We start from the raw sequence: 19,314 nt of genomic DNA on the forward strand, positions 1-19,314 counted from the left end.
TCGGCGAGGGTTTTCCAGGGTCCCCCAACCCACATGGGTAAGGGGAGGCCACGGCGAATGGGGCCGGAATCTTTCTCTCTTTTTTTTATTTTTTTTTTTTTTTATTTTTTTTTTTTATAAATTCGTAGCCAATCGTTTCCAATTCTTTGTCAAGTCACAAACGCCAGAGGTCACCCTGCACCAGTCAAGGATCACTCTGCGCCAATGCTCTTAGCCAAAAGGCCTAGAGCCACTGCACCGTTCCTGGAAGTACTGCAATACCAGGTTCGTGCCATGGAGGTGGATGGGTCAGGTCCCCCACACACCTCCGTGGAGGTGGATGGGTCAAGCCATCCCACCCACCTCCTCTCCGGAATCTTTCTCATCTGTGACTTACTTCCACACGTGGTCCAATCGTGTGCTGATCCAAAGAGCACCTGGGAGAGGGACCAGGGCTCTGACCAATAGCCAAGGGGGTCGGGCAGCAGAGGGATGCCGGGGTACAGATACACAAATCACTTAAAGTAGTGACGCAGGTTCCTAAGGCCATACCAAAAACAAACCAAGCCCTGGGGATCATTTCTACAGCAACTGAACTGAAAAGTGGAGACGTTATGTTAAACGTGTACAGAACCTTGACTAGGTCACACTTGGTCTGCTGTGCACGGTTCTGCTGTCCAAATTAGAAGACGGAGGCATTGGAGAATGTGGAAAAATGACAAGGTCGATACCAGAGCTGAGAGGAGATATTTCTCAGGAAAGGCTGGAGCTTGTTCCTCTCGAAAAGTGAAGGCTGAGGTGTGAGCTGTTAGAGGTCGGTGACATTATGAAGTGATTTGAAAGGGTAGACGTAGAGAAGATGTTTGCATTTGTGGGCGAGTCCAGAAATAAGGGCCGTGAATATAAAATAGTCAGTAATAAATCCAATGGGGACTTCAGGAGAAACGTCTTTACTCAGAGAGGGGTGAGAATGTGTAACTCGCTCCCACAGGGAGGGGTTGAGGTGAATAACATAGATGCATTTAAGGGGAAGCTAAATAAGCACGAAGGAGAAGGGAATGGAATATAAACGCCATCATGGACCAGTTGGGCTGAATGGCCTGATTTTATGCTTTAAGCTCGATGTAATTATATATGTGATGTACCTGCACCTCAGCGTCCCCACCACAACCTCCGTTCAGTAGCCACCGACTCCATCCCCCTCCCCAGGACGGACTGAGGCTGAGCCAGAATGTTGGTAACCTCACTGTCCTCCTTGATCTGAGGCTGAGCTTCAATCGCTCGATGAGCAAGACTGGCTACTTTCATAACATCGTCCGTCTTCACCCCAGCCGCAACTGCTGCTTAAATCCTCATGCCTTTGTTAACTCCAGACCAGATTATTCAAATGCTCTCCTTACATTTGAGCAGATCTAAAATTTGGCTGCCCCGTGTCCGAACTCGCACCAAGTCCCGTTCACCCATCACTGGCTCTGCTCGCTGATATACCTTGACTCGCGGTCCGGCGATGCCTCGATTTAAAAAAAAATTCTCATCCTTGTTTTCAATACCCACCTTGGTCTCTCCCCCTCCCGGCCTCTGTAATCTCCTCCATTCCTACAACCCTCCGAGGTCTCTGCACTCCTCTAATTCTGGCTCTTGCACATCCCAGATTTTCATCGCTCCATCATTGGCGGCATGGACTTGCGTAAGACACTCCAGAAAACCGACCTCTTTGTCCCAGCTTTTGGTCATTTGCCCCAATACCTCCTTATGTCGAATGCGTTTTGATTTGCGCTCTTGTGAAGCACCTTGGGACGTGGTTAAAGATTCTATATAAATGCACTTGTTGTTGATATGTTGCAATTTGGGTTGTTTGTGTTTTATTTATTTCCATTCGTTAATTTCAACTAATATTTAATGTATTTATTTTTCACAGGCAGTTGGATTTCTCGTTCCCTCCTGGCAGTGGTGGTAATCGGAACATTGCTGTGAACGGCGACATATCGTTAAACCAGCAGACTTCACTTCCACTATGTTCCCGGAGAGGTTTACCTGCTGACTCACGAGATGTCATTCCTTACAACAGCATTAAAACATCTAATCCGAATTCTGTAATTGCATTGAGCACCATCATTTCCAGAGTATTATTGCGCTTTGATTAATTGAGGTCTGTTTATGCAGGTTGTACCTGGAGTACATTGGCAATGAAACAGTATTGTGTTACTGTGCAGTATTTCATTCCATGCTGTGCTGTCCCGATTCACTTGCAAATTCTCAGCGCCGAATCAATTTGTCTATATTTAATTTGAAATATTGACCTGTTTTGTATTGCCAGCGACACTATGGTGTTACTTAAATTGTGAGACATGCCTGCGACAGTGACCAGTGTCTGATATTTTCTCCGGGATGTCCTGCTGTTTGTCACACATGTCAATGGCCAATGTCTCGATCCACTTCCCAACCACAGTGTCTGAGCAGCAAGCTCCAGCAGATAGGGATCAGGAATGGGGATTGCGCCTGGGGTATCTCTTCCAGCCTTGGGGCATTGAGTCTGACTGATAGAATTAAAGAAAGAATGGAATAAAGAAAGATTGAAAGAATGAAAGCAAGAATGATGGAAGGATTGAATGAATGAACAAAAGAAAGAAGGAAAAATAGATTTCCATTTACACTGCGTTTTTCATGACCGTAGAACGTCCAAAAGTGCATGATATCCAATTAAGTAATTGAGAACATAAGAATATAAGCAACAGAAGCAGGAGTCGGCCATTCGGCCCCTCGAGCCTGCTCCGCCATTCAATAAGATCATGGCTTATGTACTACCTCAAATCCACTTTCCTGCACTCGCCCCATATCCCTTTATTCCCTTAATATTCAAAAACCTAATATACTCAACGACTGGGCCTTCACATCCTTCTGGGGTTGAAAATTCCAAAGATTCAACACCCTCTGAGTGAAGGAATTTCTCCTCATCGCAGTCCGAAATGACTGACTTCTTATTCTGGGACTGTGTCTCGTGGTTCTCGACTCCCCAGCCAGGGGAAACGTCGCCCTACACCTACCCTGTCAAGCACTGTAAGAATGTTATACGTTTCAATGAGATCACCTATCATTCTTCTAAAGTCTAGAGAATATCGGCCTAGACTACTCAACCTGTCTTCATAGGATGATCTGTCTGCCCCAGCAATCAGTCTGGTGAACCGGCTATATCAAGTATATCCTTGCTTCGGTAAGGAGACCAAAACTGTACATGGTGCGGTCTCACCAGGAACCTATATAATTGCAGTAAGACGTCTTTAGTCTTCTACTCAAATCCTCCTGCAATCAAGGCCAACATACATTTGCTTTTTTAATTGCTTGCTACCTGCATGCTAACATTCAGTGATTGGTGTACAAGGACTCCCAGGTCCCTCTGAACACCAACGTTTCCCAATCTCTCACCAATTAAAAACACTCTGCTTTTCTATTTTTACTACGAAGTGGATAACTTCACATTTTTACTCATTATGTTCCATTTACCATGTTCTTGCCCACTCACCTAGCCTGCCTAGATTCCCTTGAAGCCTCTTTGCATCCTCCTCACAACTTACATTCCCACCTAGCTTTGTGTCATCAGCAAACTTTTATATAGAACATTTGACCCCCCTCATGTAAATCATTGATATAGGTTGTGAATACCTGTGGCCCAAGCACTGATCCTTGTGGTACCCACTAGTTACAGCCTGCCAACCCAAAAATGACCCTTTTATTCGACCCGCTGTCTTCTGTCCGTTAACTAATCCTCAATCCATGCTAGTATATTACCCCCAATCCCATGAGTCCTAATTTTGGTTTATATCCTCTTTGAGGCATCTTATCGAATGCCTTATGAATATCCTATTACACCAGATTCCTTGCTTCCTACTTATCTATTCTGCAAGTTACAACCTCAAAAAACTCTTAACAGATTGTTCAGACATAATTTCCCTTTTATAACTCCATTTTGAATCTGCCCAATCTTATTATTATTTCCTCAGAGCCTTGTTACTACATCATTAATAATATATTCTAGCATCACATGGCTCCAGTTAGGGTGGAGTGTAGAATGTTTTGGTGTGAGCGATGTTGCAGTTGTGTGGGGCAGACTGGTTGGGCCGGGTGCTCTTTACCTTTCCGCCATTGTTCATAGGTTTAAATGTAACCATCAGGGCTGCTGGCCCAGGGCCGTGCGGCTCTTTGTCGGCTGCCGTGGACACGATGGGCCGAAATGGCCTCCTTCTACACTGTAGATTTCTAAGTTTCTTCTATGTTTCTATTTTCCGACTACTGTTGTTTCGGCTAACTGGTCTGTAGTTCCCGGTTTTCTCTCTCTCTCCCTCCTTTCTTAAATAGCGGGTTACATTTGCTACTTTCCAATCTGCAGGAACCATTTTAGAATCTATGGAATTTTGTCGGATGACAACCAAAGCATCCACTATCTCAATAGCCATGTCTTTCAAAGCCCTAGGATGTAGTCCATCAGGTCCAAGGGATTTATCAGCTATCAGTCCAATTAATTTCCCCACCACTATTTTTTTACTGATAATTTCTTTCAGTTCCTCATTCTCACTAGACTCGTGGTTCTCCACTATTTCCGGGAGGTTTTTTGCATCATCTTCCATGAAGATAGACACAAAGTATTTGCTTAAATTCTCTGTTATTTCCTTATTCCACATTATAATTTCTCCTGCCTCAGCATGTAAGGGACGCACAATTACTTTTGCTAATCTTCCCATTTTTACTTATCTACAAAAGCTTTTACAGTCTGTTTTTATGTCTCTCGCTAGTTTACTCTCGGATTCTATTTTCCATTCATTTATCAATTCCTTGGTCCTCCTTTGCTGACTTCTAAAATACTCCTATTCCTCAAGCTTCTTTGCGCAATATTATAAGCCTCTTCCTTTGATCTAATAATCATCCGTCATCATAGGCAGTCCCTTGGAATCGAGGCAGACTTGCTTCCACTCTAAAAATGAGTCCTTAGGTGGCTGAACAGTCCAATACGAGAGTCACAGTCCCTGTCACAGGTGGGACAGACAGTCGCTAAGGGAAGGGGAGGGTGGGACAGGTTTGCCGCACGCTCCTTCCGCTGCCTGCGTGCTGCATGCTCTCAGCGACGAGACCCGAGGTGCTCAGTGCCCTCCCCGATGCACTTCCTCCACTTAGGGCGGTCTGGTCTTTGGCCAGGGACCCCCGGATGTCAGTGGGGATGTTGCACTTTATCAGGGAGGCTTTGAGGGTGTACCTGTAACGTTTCCTCTGCCCACCGTTGGCTCATTCACTGTGAAGGAGTTCCGAGTAGAGCGCTTGCTTTGGGAGTCTCGTGTCTGGCATATGGACAATGTGGCCCTGCCCAGCGGAGCTGATCGAGTGTGGTCAGTGCTTCAATGCTGGGCTGTTGGCCTGGTTGAGAACGCTAATGTTGGTGTGTCTGTCCTCCCAGGAGATTTGTAGGATCTTGCGGAGACATCCTTAGTGGTGTTTCTCCATTTGCCATATGCAACTAGGCTCATACAGCAGTGCCTGGTCTCCAGTCGTCTCGGACATTGATGACAAGATTCAACACCGCCTCCAGTGCGCCAGTGCAGCCTTCGGCCGCCTGAGGACAAGAGTGTTTGAAGACCAGTCCCTCAAATCTGCCACCAAGCTCATGGCCATAGTAATACCCACCCTCCTGTATGGCTCAGAGACATGGACCATGTATAGTAGACACATTCCAATGCCTGCCCCCAACCAAGATAGAATACTATCCTTAACTTCTCTTGTTAGCCACGATTGGACAACATTTTTTCCTTAAATTAACGTACATTTGTTGCAAAATATGTATTAATACATTAAATGCTAGCCATTGCTCATCTACCATCATACCTATTAATGCAGTTTCCCAATCTTCCTTAGTCAGCTCGCCCCTCATACATATGTAGTTTGCTTTGATTAAATTTAAGACCCTAATTTCGGATTTAGCTAAATCACTTTCAAACTTAATATAAAATTCTATCATTATTACGCCCTTCCGTAAGGGTCCCGTTAATACAAGTTTATTCATTAACCCTTTCTCATTGCACAATACTAGATCTAAAATAACATTTTCCCCAGTTGATTCTTCAAAATACCGAACCAGAAAACGATTTTTTTTTTATTGGTTCCGGGATGTGGGCGTCGCTGGCAAGGCCGGCATTTATTGCCCATCCCCAATTGCTCCTGAGAAGGTGGTGGTGAGTCGCCTTCTTGATTAATCCATATATTTCTAAAGGAAGATTTATCCTTTCCCTCAGTACCTGTTCCAGGTTATGCTGAATGGCCTGTAATTACTCGGTCTATCACTTTCTCCCTTTTTAAACAAATGTACCACGTTAGCAGTCCTCCAGTCTCTTTCATGGTCTAGTCTGCGCCCATTTGGAGAGGGAACAGGCTGTTATTTCATCACAACTCAATCTCCACATCCTTCCTCAAACTGAGGCAGATGGACGAGGATATCTTTTCACTTCCTTCCTGGGAAAAGGCGGACATGTGGAGCTGTTCATTACAGCGCCCCCAGTGGTGGGACGACTACATCGGAACATAGCAACAGGAGTTGGCCAATCAAACCCATCAACCAGTTCCACCATTCATGGCTGATCTGGGTCTTAACTCCATGGACCTGTCTTGGTTCCTTAACCTTTAATGACTGATAAACATCGATTAATCTCAGTTTTGACATTTTCAATTGAGCGAGACTTAACCACGCTTTGGGGGAGAGAGTTCCAGACTTGCACTACCCTTTATGTGGAGAAATGTTCACTGGCATCGCCCCTGAATGGCTGAGCTCTAACTTGACTCTGCCTCGTTGTCCTGGACTCCACACCAGAGGAAAAATCCCATCAAATCCCATCAAAAATCTCATTTAGACCACCCATTGTTCTCCTGCATTCAAGGGAATACAACACCTTTGCTATAATAGAAAAGAGAAAATGCTGGAAATACTCGGCAAATCGGGCAGCATCTGTAGAGAAACAGAGTTAACATTTCAGCTCAATGGCCTTTCATCAGAACTGCGGAGCTGCTGTGCTGAGTATTTCCAGCATTTGCTGTTTTTATTTCAGACTTATAACATCCACAGTATTTTGATTTTGTATTTGTGTTTAACTCATTACCTATTCGATACAACCTGTCCTCATAATTTAACCCTTTTAGCCTCGGTATCATTCAGATAAATCCCTGCTGCACCCCTCCGAGGCCAATATACCTTTCCTGTGGGCCGGTGCCCAGAACTGGTAAGTTGTGCAGCACTATTCTCTATTCAGACTGCATTAAGACTGACGATACCTGTAAAGTCCTTACTCTACAGCATGAAACCACATGAGGCACATTCTAGGGACAAGGTCACTCTGTGACCACAACTCTTTATTTACAGCATTCCACAAGTGATGACCCTGCCTGGGACCTCCCTTTATATACCTGGGAGATCAGGTAAGGAGTGTCTCCCACAAGTTCACCCCTTGTGGTCAAGGTGTACATCTAGGTTGTGTGTATACAGTAATACAGTGGTGTTACATTGTGGTTACATACATGACATCACCTCCCCCCCAAAGTCTTATTGGGATCATAGGTTTAGTCTTTCAGGTGGTCTATGCTCCCTCGTGGAGCGCCGCAGTTGGGGCTCTGGTTGTTGGACACTGACGTGAGTGTCTGTCACCTGTGGTGATTCCGGCCTGTCCGGGCTGACCGCAGGGACTGTGCATTCTTCTGATTGCTCTTGTTGCTCGTTCACTGGCGGTGGTGTGCGCTCCATCTCATGGTCTTCTTCAGGTTCCTCAGTGTCCATGCTGAACCTTTTTTTTTTACTTGGTCCAGATGCTTGCGGCATATGTGACCATTGTTGAGTTTTACCACGAGGACCCTATTCCCCTCTTTGTCAATTACAGTACCCTCAAGCCATTTGGGCCCCATGGCGTGATTGAGATCGAATACAGGATCATTTATTTCTATACATCTCCCCCTCAAATTACGGTCATGGTACTCGTTTTGTGACTTGTGCTTGCCCTCAACTATGTCGGTTAGGACTGCATGAATGAGGGACAACCGGGTTTTGAGTATCCATTTCATTAGTAGACTCCCGTGAGCGAGAGCAGTCAGGATCTATAGGCCAGCAGGATGCGCGATAGGCGGCATTGTAGGGAGGGTCCTTGAATCCTGAGCATACCTTGCTTAACAATTTGGACCGCACGTTCCGCCTGGCCATTGGAGGCAGGCTTGAACGACGCAGTCCTGACGTGGTTGATGCCATTGCCCGACATAAACTCCCGGAATTCGTAGCTTGTGAAGCATAGGCCATTATCACTAACCAGGATGTCCAGCAAGCCATGGGTTGCAAAGATTGCACGCAGGCTTTCAACAGTGGTGGATGACGTGCATGAATTCAGAATGATGCACTCAATCCATTTCGAGTACGCATCTACCACAATAAGAAACATCTTTCCCATGAATGGACCCGTGTAGTCAACATGAATGCGTGACCACGGCCTGGTGGGCCAGGGCTACGGGCTGAGCAGGGCCTCCCTGGGGGCATTACCCAGCTCGGCACACGTTGTGCACCTGCAAACACAGTGTTCCAGGTCTGAATCAATTCCAGGCCACCAAACGTGTGACCGGGCAATGGCCTTCATCAGCACAATGCCTGGGTGCTTGCTGTGGAGTTCCCTGATGAATGCCTTCATGCCCTTCTGGGGCATAACTACCCAGCTGCCCCATAGAAGGCAGTCGGCTTGGATGGAGAGCTCATCCATCCGTCTGTGGAACAGTCTGACCTCCTCAGGGCATGCTCCGTGTGCAGGTGCCCAATCCCCAGTCAGGACACATTTCTTAATCAGGGATAGGAGGGGATCTCTGTTTGTCCAGATTTTGATCTGGCAGGAAGCCTGCGCTGTCAAAGGCATCGACAGCCATGACCATCTCGGCGCTTTGCTCCACTGCCCCCTCAGTGATGGCCAGTGGAAGCCTGTTGAACGCGTCAGCACAATTTTCAGTTGCCGGCCGGTGCCGGATGGAGTAGTCATAAGCAGCCAGCGTGAGAGCCCATCGCTGTATGCGAGCTGATGCGTTGGCATTGATAGTCTTGCTGTCTGACAACAGGGATGTTAATGGCTTGTGGTCCGTTTCTAATTCAAACTTCCTACCAAAGAGGTACTGATGCATTTTTTTTACACCATAGACACATGCAAGCGCTTCCTTCTCGACCATCCCATATCCCCGTTCTGCTTGAGAGAGCGACCTGGAGGCATAAGCCACAGGTTGTAGTTGACCCTCAGCATTACCCTGCTGCAACATGCCCCCAACCCCATAGGACGATGCACCACAAGTCAGAACCAATTTTTTTCAGGGGTCGTACAGGGTCAAGAACTTGTTTGAACATAGTAGATTTCGCGCCCGATCAAAAGCCAGTTCCTGACAATCCCCCCAAAACCAATCGCAACCCTTACGCAGGAGCACGCGTAGTGGCTCCAACAACGTGCTCAAGTTCGGCAGAAAGTTCCTGAAATAGTTCAACAGTCCCAGGAATGAACGCAACTCCGATGTGTTGCAGGGCCTGGGTGCTTGTTGAATCGCCTCTGTTTTGGATTTGGTGGGCCGAATCCCATCTGCAGAAACCCTCCTGCCCAGAAACTCAACCTCAGGAGCTAGGAACACACATTTAGACTTATTGAGTCGCAGGCCTACCCGGTCCAGTTGGTGTAGCACCTCCTCCAGGTTGTGGAGGTGTTCCTCGGTGTCTCGACCCGTGATGAGGATGTCGTCCTGGAATATGATCATTCCAGGAATGGATTTAAGCAGGCTTTCCATGTTTCGTTGAAAAATCGTGGCTACTGATCGAATGCCAAACGGGCACCTGTTATAAACGAACAATCCCTTGTGCGTGGTGATGGTGGTCAGTAGTTTGGATTCGTCGGCCAGTTTCTGGGTCATATTGGCTGAAGTGAGGTCCAACTTGGTGAACAGCTTGCCGCCTGCCAGCGTGGCGAAAAGGTCCTCCACTCTCGGGAGCGGGTATTGATCTTGTAGGGACACCCGATTGATGGTGGCCTTGTAGCCGTCACAGATCCTGACAGAGCCATCCGCTTTTAGGACGGGAACGATGGGGCTCGCCCAATCGCTGAATTCAACAGGCGAGATGATGCCCTCTCTCAACAGCCGGTCCAATTCGCTCTCGATCTTTTCCCGCATCACATATGGCACCGCTCTGGCTTTGTGGTGCACTGGCCTGGCGTCCGGGGTGATGTGTATTACTACTTTGGTGCCTTTGAAAGTCCCGACACCAGGTTGGAATAGTGAATCGAATTGTTGCAGGACTTGTGAGCACGAACTTCGCTCCACAGATGACATTGTGTGAACATCCCTCCATTTCCATCTCGGCTAACCAGCTCCTCCCCAACAGTGCGGGACCATTACCCGGGACAATCCAGAGCGGCAGCCGATTCACTAACCCATTGTGTGTGACAGCCAACATTGCACTGCCTAGCACCGCAATGATTTATTTGGTGTAATTCCGTAATTGTGTCTCGATACGTTCTAATTTGGGTCTACTGGCTTTAAGTGGCCATAGCTTCTCAAACTCAGCAAAACCGAAGAATTGACATTTATTTCCACTCTACAATCTACTTCTGAACGACCAACAGGTGAGAAATTACCAAAACGGACTAACAAAATCTATTCCTAACCAAAGAAAGTGGGCACTTGCCCCTTACATCCAAAACACAACTTACCGCGTCAGTGGACTCACCCCAACCGAAGACTACGCAGTCCAAAGTCCTCTCCTCCGTCCGGGGTACGGCTCACCAAGAAGGCCAAGTGCAGCGAACCCCGAAACCGTGATTCACCGGCAACTGTCTAAAGGGATGGTGAGCATAGCCCCTGAACCCTCAGAGCTATAACTTAGTTAGTTAGGAGAATTGGGAGGGGGGAGGCTGGGATAACTTGTGTAAATGTATCTGCATTTTCCTCTTTACCCCATTTAGAGTTTAAGCTGTATTCTTTTCCCCACAGGCTGTATGTTGACAATTTATTCAATGTGTTGTACCCCTCAGTGTGTATTGGTTTTACCATTCTGTGTGTGTTATTAAAGGTGTGCCTTTTACTTCTTTTTAAACACAATAAAGCAATACCTGCTTCCTACCTTGAAACCGATTGTCTGTCCAAGTGTGTCACAGTCCCTTCATAATTCCAGTGTCTAGAACCAAGTGTGTGGGAGTGATTCGGAACCGCTCATATAAGGTCAGAAGGGAAAGCTGAGCCCCTGCAAACCACCCCTTACATAATGGTGACCCAGATGGGACACTGGTACGAGGGACGTAATAAGAGAGAGACTGGTTTCAGGAAAAGAAGCAAAATGGAAGAGGGGATTTCCTCGTATGTGTTTAATAGGGTAAATGTGGCTAAGGAGTGGGTACTCGATCTATTGTATGCTGAGCGTCGAGAAGATGCTGCAGCTCAATGGACCGAGAGCAAGGACCATAAAAGGTCGATAGAGAAGGCCATTTGGATAATTTGCCTTCAGCGACAGATCCGGCTTCTAGATGAGGAGAATGAGAAATTAAAGGGAGTATTGAGACAGGCAGAAGAGAGGTCCAGCGCAAGGGCCACAGTCGGGGAAAGGCTGTGGACAGAGGTGGGACAGTTAAAGGAAAGTAGAGAGCTCACTAAAGAATGGCACAAAACCCAACTGGACCTTTGACAGTGTCAGATTATTGAAGCCAAGAATAGCGAACTGGCGTTGTGGGAAGAGAATTCTCGCCTCGCCAAGCAAGTTAAAGAGTAAGTGAGAGGGTGAGAGACATTCAGGTAGCCTATAAGGTAGCCCGTACCAGGGAATTTGAGGCAGGAGACCACGGCCCCTGCCAGCAGCAGATCCAAAGCTTGAACCTTGCTCCATCCCGGGCTAAAGGCATGGTGTGCCTGTTAAACCCAGGTTTAGCCCAGGAACACCTGGTTGGGCAAGGGGAAACCCCTCAGTCACTGCCTGCAGCTCCCGGGAACAGCCCAGAGCAGCAGGGGTGTCAGCCAGAGTGCGGGGCAGGCAAGGATTGCGAGCTACCAACACCGGCAGCCCTGAGTTTTAACTCGGCTTGGCAGCAGGGGGAAGTGGGCAAGCCAATACAAGGAGGGCCGGAACCAGGGCCAATGCATCCAGTCCGGCACCAGACGTTTGGCCCACCTGGCGCTGATGGGGCAGCAGAACCCCTAGAAAGCAACTTCGTAGTCCCCCACAACACCCAAAAACTGAGGGCTATGATAGGCCACCTAAGTAAGCTCACCCAACAGGGGGATCCCTCGATACACTTTCTGGAAGTGGAACACACAGGGGATATTAACGGGTGCGATGATTCGGAGCAGGCTAAGCTGTTGCTCTTCTCGCTAGACACCAAGCTGTGCCATTCCCTCTCTGCAGACAGCAGAAAGGGGCGAAACACGTACACTACGGTTAAGGAGGAGGTTCTAGAGGCCACGGGTATGAACGACGGGAGTCCTTTCTCCCGAGTGGAGAAAACAGTGCAGCTCTATGGGGAGACTCCACAGGCTTTCGCCGACAGGTTGTGGCCGGTCTACGAAAGGGCCTATAGTGGGGTTCTTCACCGGGCCCACCTGAACCCTAACGAGCTGGCTCATTGGCTCCGCAGCCTGGTGGCAAACAGCTTACCTGGAGTAAAGGCAAAAGCCGAGGTCTGGTTCGATCCAAAAGATCCCAGAACCACCGAGGAGACAGTGGTCAGGCAGTTGACCCTGGCTTACCGGAACGGTAGAGGGACAGAGGAGCCCTCCTCTAAAGGGAGAGTCCATGAGATTAAACCCAGCCAAGGCAAGAGAGAGTGGCATCAGGAAGGTGGGAACCCTCCCCATAAAGGGGGCGAGTGTTTTGGGTGTGGGAAAAGTGGACACTGGAGGAAGGACTGTAGGAACCCCTGGAAAGAGACTAAGGGAAAGGCCCCTCCAGCCCCAGCCCGTAAGGCCGGGGCAGAAACACCCGACTCATATGAGACACTCGTAGCCGCCCTACAGACGCTCATAAACGGACAGGGAGCAGTAGCTATCGCAACCGGTCCAGTAGCCGGTACGGTAAAACCCTCTGCTCCAACCCACCCAGATTCATGACTAGAGCCAGCGCAGCCTGTGTACCTGTGTTCCCTAGAGTACGATGCCTGGAAGAGACCGTGCGTTATGATGGAGGTGGAGAAAGTGAAAGGGACCTACCTGCTAGATACTGGTGCTTCCAGCACCCTTGTATATGCAGATAACACAGCAACCTCACCTCTATCGAACGGGGTCCCGTACAGTCTAGTGGGGTTCACAGGCAATGAACAAACTGGTTCGTTTTCCATCCCGCTCACCATTCAGTTAGGGACACTCAAAACCAAATGGAAGTGTGTCCTGATGAAATGGGAGCAGGAGGGAAAAGGGATCCTGGGAGCTGATTTTATTATTGGCCACCAGATCCAAGTGGATCTCAGGAACCACTGTCTATGGGGAGCCATAGTGACTGACAGGGAAGGTGAGGTGGCGGTGATCCCAGAAAAAGGGGCCAAGGGAACAATTCCCTTATTGGTTAAAAATCTATCTATCTGTGATTTGAATACATTCAATGAGCTAGCCTCAACTGCTTCCTTGGGCAGAGAATTCCACAGATTCACAACCTCTGGGAGAAGAAATTCCTTCTCAACTCGGTTTTAAATTGGCTCCCCCGTATTTTGAGGCTGTGCCCCCTAGTTCTAGTCTCCCCTACCAGTGGAAACAACCTCTCTGCCTCTATCTTGTCTATCCCTTTCATTATTTTAAATGTTTCTATAAGATCACCCCTCATCCTTCTGAACTCCAACGAGTAATGACCCAATCTACTCAATCTATCATCATAAGGTAACCCCCTCATCTCCGGAATCAGCCAAGTGAATCGTCACTGTACCCCCTCCAAAGCTAGTATATCCTTCCTTGAGTAAGGTGACCAAAACTGCACGCAGTACTCCAGGTGCAGCCTCACCAATACCCTATACAGTTGCAGCAGGACCTCCCTGCTTTTGTACTCCATCCCTCTCGCAATGAAGGCCAACATTCCATTCGCCTTCCTGATTACCTGCTGCACCTGCAAACTAACCTTTTGGGATTTATGCACAAGGACCCCCAGGTCCCTCTGCATCGCAGCATGTTGTAATTTCTCCCCATTCAAATAATATTCCCTTTTACTGTTTTTTTTCCCAAGGTGGATGACCTCACATTTTCCGACATTGTATTCCATCTGCCAAACCTTAGCCCATTCGCTTAACCTATCTAAATCTCTTTGCAGCCTCTCTGTGTCCTCTACACAACCCGCTTTCCCACTAATCTTTGTGTCATCTGCAAATTTTGTTACACTGCACTCTGTCCCCTCTTCCAGGTCATCTATGTATATTGGAAACAGTTGCGGTCCCAGCATCCCTGTGGCACACCGCTAAGCACCGATTTCCAACCCGAAAAGGACCCATTTATCCCGACTCTCTGCTTTCTGTTAGCCAGCCAATTCTCTATCCATGCTAATACATTTCCTCTGACTCCACGTACCTTTATCTTCTGCAGTAACCTTTTGTGTGGCACCTTATCGAATGTCTTTTGGAAATCTAAATAGACCACATCCATCGGTACATGTCTATCCACCATGCTCGTTATATCCTCAAAGAATTTCAGTAAATTAGTTAAACATGATTTCCCCTTCATGAATCCATGTCCTGCAGATGGCACAGGACGTAGCCTGGGATTCTGATGGAGGAATCAGGGAAGTTGGCTGAAAATTATGATTCTGCGAATATGACTATGTCAGGCTGTTGCTTGACTAAACTGTGGGACAGCTCTCAATTTTCACGCAAGTCCCCTAATATTAGTGAGGAGGACATTTCACTGTCATCTGCAATAGGAATCCCTTTGTCATGTCTGAAACCTGTGTCAAGTACGAGGCCACATCATCTGTCTGATATTCTTATTGTTTTCTGTAATAGTTTAGTACAACTGAGTGGCTTGCCAGGACATTCTGAGAGTAGTTAAGAGTCAAGCACGTTTCTTTGTGTCGGGGATCAGAGTCCACGCTAGTTATGGACGAAAGACTTCCCTTCCTAAAATGCATCAGTGAACCAGCTGATTTCTGTCTGAGAATGCGATAGTTTCATGGTTACGTTGTAGATGCTAGATTGTTTTAATTCTAGATCCATCAAAGTGTTAAAAGCATTTAAGAACTTTGGCTTTAAAAACAGACGTATAAAGTTCAAAAGGAAATAAGTTTTCTAAACATTTGTAAATTACTGGTTCGGCCTCACATTATCTCCGATTCTGAGCACCGCACATTAAGAAGCATATCACAGATAAGAGTGCTACCAGAGTTGATGGACTTGGGTTAAGTGTTGAGACTGGAGAAGTTTCGCTTATTCTCCTGGTGGCAAAGCTGTTAAAGGAAAGATTTACAATATTGGTTCCATGGATGGTGGAGTTCCGTCATCTGGAGAGATTGGAGAATCTGGGGTTGTTCTCCTTGGTACAAACCAAACATGAATCCATTCGGAGAAAAGATGGGGCTTCAAAAATTAATGCGCCTGGATGAGAAAGGGAATAGAGGTTAAGCTAAACAGAAATAGGAGGCTCGTGACAAATACCGAGTGCTGAATATTGCACAACACCACGTAGAACCTGGATAGTGCAGGTGGAAATTGAAAAACTATTAATATAAGGAAATAAGATTTTATGAAAACATTTTAGCAGGTAACATGATAAGAAATACAACAATCTTAGAAAAACATATACAAACTACAAGGATAGTTAAATGAATAGTGGTGCCGATTAGGATAAAAAGGGAACTATTATGGTGAAGACGATGGCATGACTTAGGTACTGAATGAGAATGTTGCATATATAGACCTATTATATATATATATATATATGGATGCTACTTTGCTGATGAAAGCTATGATGGAGATAGCAGAAGCTCTGACCACAATAATGATCATCCTTGGAAAGGGGAAGAGGTACCAGAGTACTTAACGATAACAAATCTCACGTGCCCGTTCATAAAAGTGGGGACTGATAAAGCTGGTAACTACAAGCTAATCAGCCAAAGTGCAGTAGTTGGAAACTATAGGAACCCACTGTCAATGACAACATCATTTCAAATTTCGAGAAACACGATCTAAAAAGGGACAGACGGTTTGGTCTTGTTCAGGTAACAGAGAATTTGACGAGGTAAGAACGTGAGTTGATGCAGGTAGTGCTGTAGATGTTTTTGCCTGGAACTTCAATAAAGTATCACAAAAGAGATTCGCTCTCAAAGTAGAAGCACATAATATTTAACGTACAGTAGTGAATTGAGTTCTTACTTTGATAACGGATATGTGGCATGGTGTAGTGATGAACTGATGCGTTACTGTCTGTGTGGATGTATCCAGGCGTATCCCCAGGGCTCGCTGTTAAGATCATTGGTTTTCTTGCTATACATAAGCGAGCTGGACTTGGGTACAGGTGCTAAAATTTCCTATTTTGTGTTTGGTGCAAGATTTGACAATGTTGTAGAAGTGGAGTAGGATAGTAGCAGAGTTGAGAAGGATATAATCAGTATGATGAAATGGGCAGATAATTAGCCGATGACATTTACGGAGGCTAGCTGTGCTGTGATGCACTTTGGGAGAAACAACCTAAAAAGTTGCGAGAATGTGGAACAGGGAATAATTGAAGCGAACAGTGTCAATGTATTTAATGGGAAGCTAGACAAGCATATGAGGGAGAAGGGAATAGAGGGTTATGGTGATAGATTCAGATGAGGAAAGAAGAAAGGAGGCGCGAGTGGTGTGTAAGCACTGACATGGAATCGTTGGGCCTGATGGCCTGTTTCTGTGTAAGATATCCTATGCAATCCTATGTTACATGGAGAGACAGTATAATCTAAGTGGCGCTAAATTAAGGGGGTAAAAGTACAGATGGAACCGGGATTACATACTCACATTGAAGGTGGCATGGGAAGTTGATAAAGCAGTTAAGAACGTGTATGCATAAATTGGAGTTGATAAAAGATCCATTACATACAAGAACAAGGAAGTTATGCTAAACATTTGCTAAGCTTTGATTAGGTTCCAGCGGAAGTTTTGCTAAGCACCACACTTTAGGATCTATGTCAAGTCTGTTGGGGGTTCCACAGCAGGTTTCCACGATGATACTAGGGATGAGGGACCTCAATTCGAGAAGCTGGAATTGTTCTCTTTACAACAGAACATGATAAAGAGAGAGCAAATTGTATTCGCAATTTTAAGGAATTTTGATAGTACAAGTAGCGATAATAGTTAATTATAATTATCAACAATAATAATTACACGTCGTGTTCTTGAAGATAAATACATTGCACAGAGATGTGTAAAACGCTCGAGTATGGGACTATATTGATCGACACAGAAAATACTGGCTGAATGGCTTCCATCAGTTCAGTAAGATTCTACAACGCTATCTATATAACGTCGAGCGAGACGTCCATTTGTAATTAATCCCAATAATCCATGGCAAGTTTCAAAAGATGCCCTTGGGCCTAATGCCAAAAACAACGTTAAACATGTTCAAAATACATAAGCGGTCCATTTTGTGACTGAGTTAAGTCACTGAAAATCAAAAGAAAGCATCTGGGTGCAGGATGTGTGCAAACTTTGTGCATCATTCCAGGTCTCCACATGCGGTCACGCCATGCAATGCAAGCGGCAGAGCTCCAGTATGGAATGGATAGAGGCATTCACTGTGGGACATGAGAAAACGTGGATTTAAAGCGGTTATTTCTGAGAACAAAAGTCATCTGAAGCCCTGTTTTGGTTGAAGGACGTTAGTCTCCGTCCACTGTGTAGATCTTTATCTCAGTGAGATGCTCAGCTCCAGCAGACTGAAGAAGAATGAAGTGGGCTTTAATAAACTCCGAGGTCTGAACGCTGCCTGAATTATTCACCAGAAAATGTCATTTGCACAAACAGTACACAGTCGCTCACAAGTTTCAGAAAGCGACTGAAATTATGGTACAAGATGGAAAATAGAATGGAAAGTAATTAAACAAACAGAAAATGATCAGTACTGGAGAGAACAGAAATAGCAGTTAGGTTTCATAGTGGAAGGCAGCGATTTCAACTCGAAGGAGCTTTAGTTCAAAGAAAGGGGCAATTAGCTGCTAACAGAATAGTTACTGTCTCAGAACCAACCGCACACCTACAAATATATTCTCTGTAACATCCACTGACTGCTAATATTTTTCTTCTCATGTTTCTCTCTCTAACACTCCTGAAACGTACAATCATAGCAGCTTATGGCACAGAAGGAGGCCATACAGTGCCAAATATCTGTGCCGGATGAAAACAACTTCCCTTTGCTGCACTGTACAGAAAATTACCATGCGTTTCAGAATCGACAGAACAACATTTCGTTCAACTGACATCTTCGTGCAACCACAAACCTCAACAGCCCAGATTGTGGATTATCAGATATAAAGCGAAAAATGTATTAAATTACTCTTAAGCTCTCCCCTTTATTTTATGAAAGAGGCGACTCACCCTGGAACACGATTATAAGGGCGGTGCCCTTGTTTGAGTGGAAACTTTCCATGCCTAAGCTCAGATGCTGTGTGCCTGCGAACAATATGATTACAGAAGGTGCAAACATGGACACTGACAGAGTCCCCGGTGGACATCCCCCATTCAATACTTTTGTAACTGGGCCACGAGGTACAGGTCAGCAGCGGATCCTCTCTCAGCTTCACTCTTCACGATACATTGCTCATCTGTCCCGTAATGTAGTACCAGCTGCGCTCTCTCCACGTTACCAACTGAAAATGCAGCACAATCAAGTATCCAATCTTAATGCTTTGCCATGTAAAGTGCCCCAAATCAAACCATGAGTTGGCTTCCTCCACTGAGCTCCTGGAGATCGGACACAGCCGGGCTTCGTCGCAATCTCCCGTTCACGTTTCCCACTCAGTTACATCACAGACGCAGAATCCAGTAACTTAGGTATAAAATTGTTCGTGACTCACCAACCAGTAGTAACAAGGCGGCGGTATCCATAGTCTATTGTGAGCTATTTTGCGACATGAGAGCTGTAAGGAACCGCGACTGAGTTTCCTGCTCGCAGAAGTTCATACCAGGAAGAGTTGAGTGAATGACGGCCGAAACAGAGGCTGGGAGCAAGTGAATTGGTCCCCACAATTAAAGCAAATTCACTCAGTTTTGTACAAGATGCAATGAAATCTAGATTGGAACATTGCAAGTTCAACATGGTAATCTTTTTCATATTGGAAAGCTATCACAGTATAAAAGGTCGAAAGCAGACTTTGTGCCT

General features: G+C 46.1%; 1 protein-coding gene and 1 pseudogene across 3 annotated transcripts in view; one reads left to right on the top strand and one right to left on the bottom strand.

Moving 5' to 3' along the window:
* LOC139250593 (phospholipase A2 inhibitor gamma subunit B-like) overlaps positions 1-2,068 on the top strand; it is a 77,890-nt gene extending 75,822 nt beyond the window's left edge. For all 3 annotated transcript variants that reach the window (XM_070872991.1, XM_070872992.1, XM_070872990.1), the window contains exon 6: positions 1,898-2,068. In XM_070872991.1, coding sequence (XP_070729092.1) covers positions 1,898-1,953 — 56 coding nt within the window. In that variant the 3' untranslated portion in view covers positions 1,954-2,068. The remainder of the gene's footprint in view (positions 1-1,897) is intronic.
* LOC139250592 (zinc finger protein 729-like) overlaps positions 1-19,314 on the bottom strand; it is a 539,046-nt pseudogene that overhangs the window by 104,732 nt on the left and 415,000 nt on the right.

The sequence above is a fragment of the Pristiophorus japonicus genome, unplaced genomic scaffold (assembly GCF_044704955.1).
Source record: "Pristiophorus japonicus isolate sPriJap1 unplaced genomic scaffold, sPriJap1.hap1 HAP1_SCAFFOLD_396, whole genome shotgun sequence".
NCBI lineage: Eukaryota > Metazoa > Chordata > Chondrichthyes > Pristiophoridae > Pristiophorus > Pristiophorus japonicus.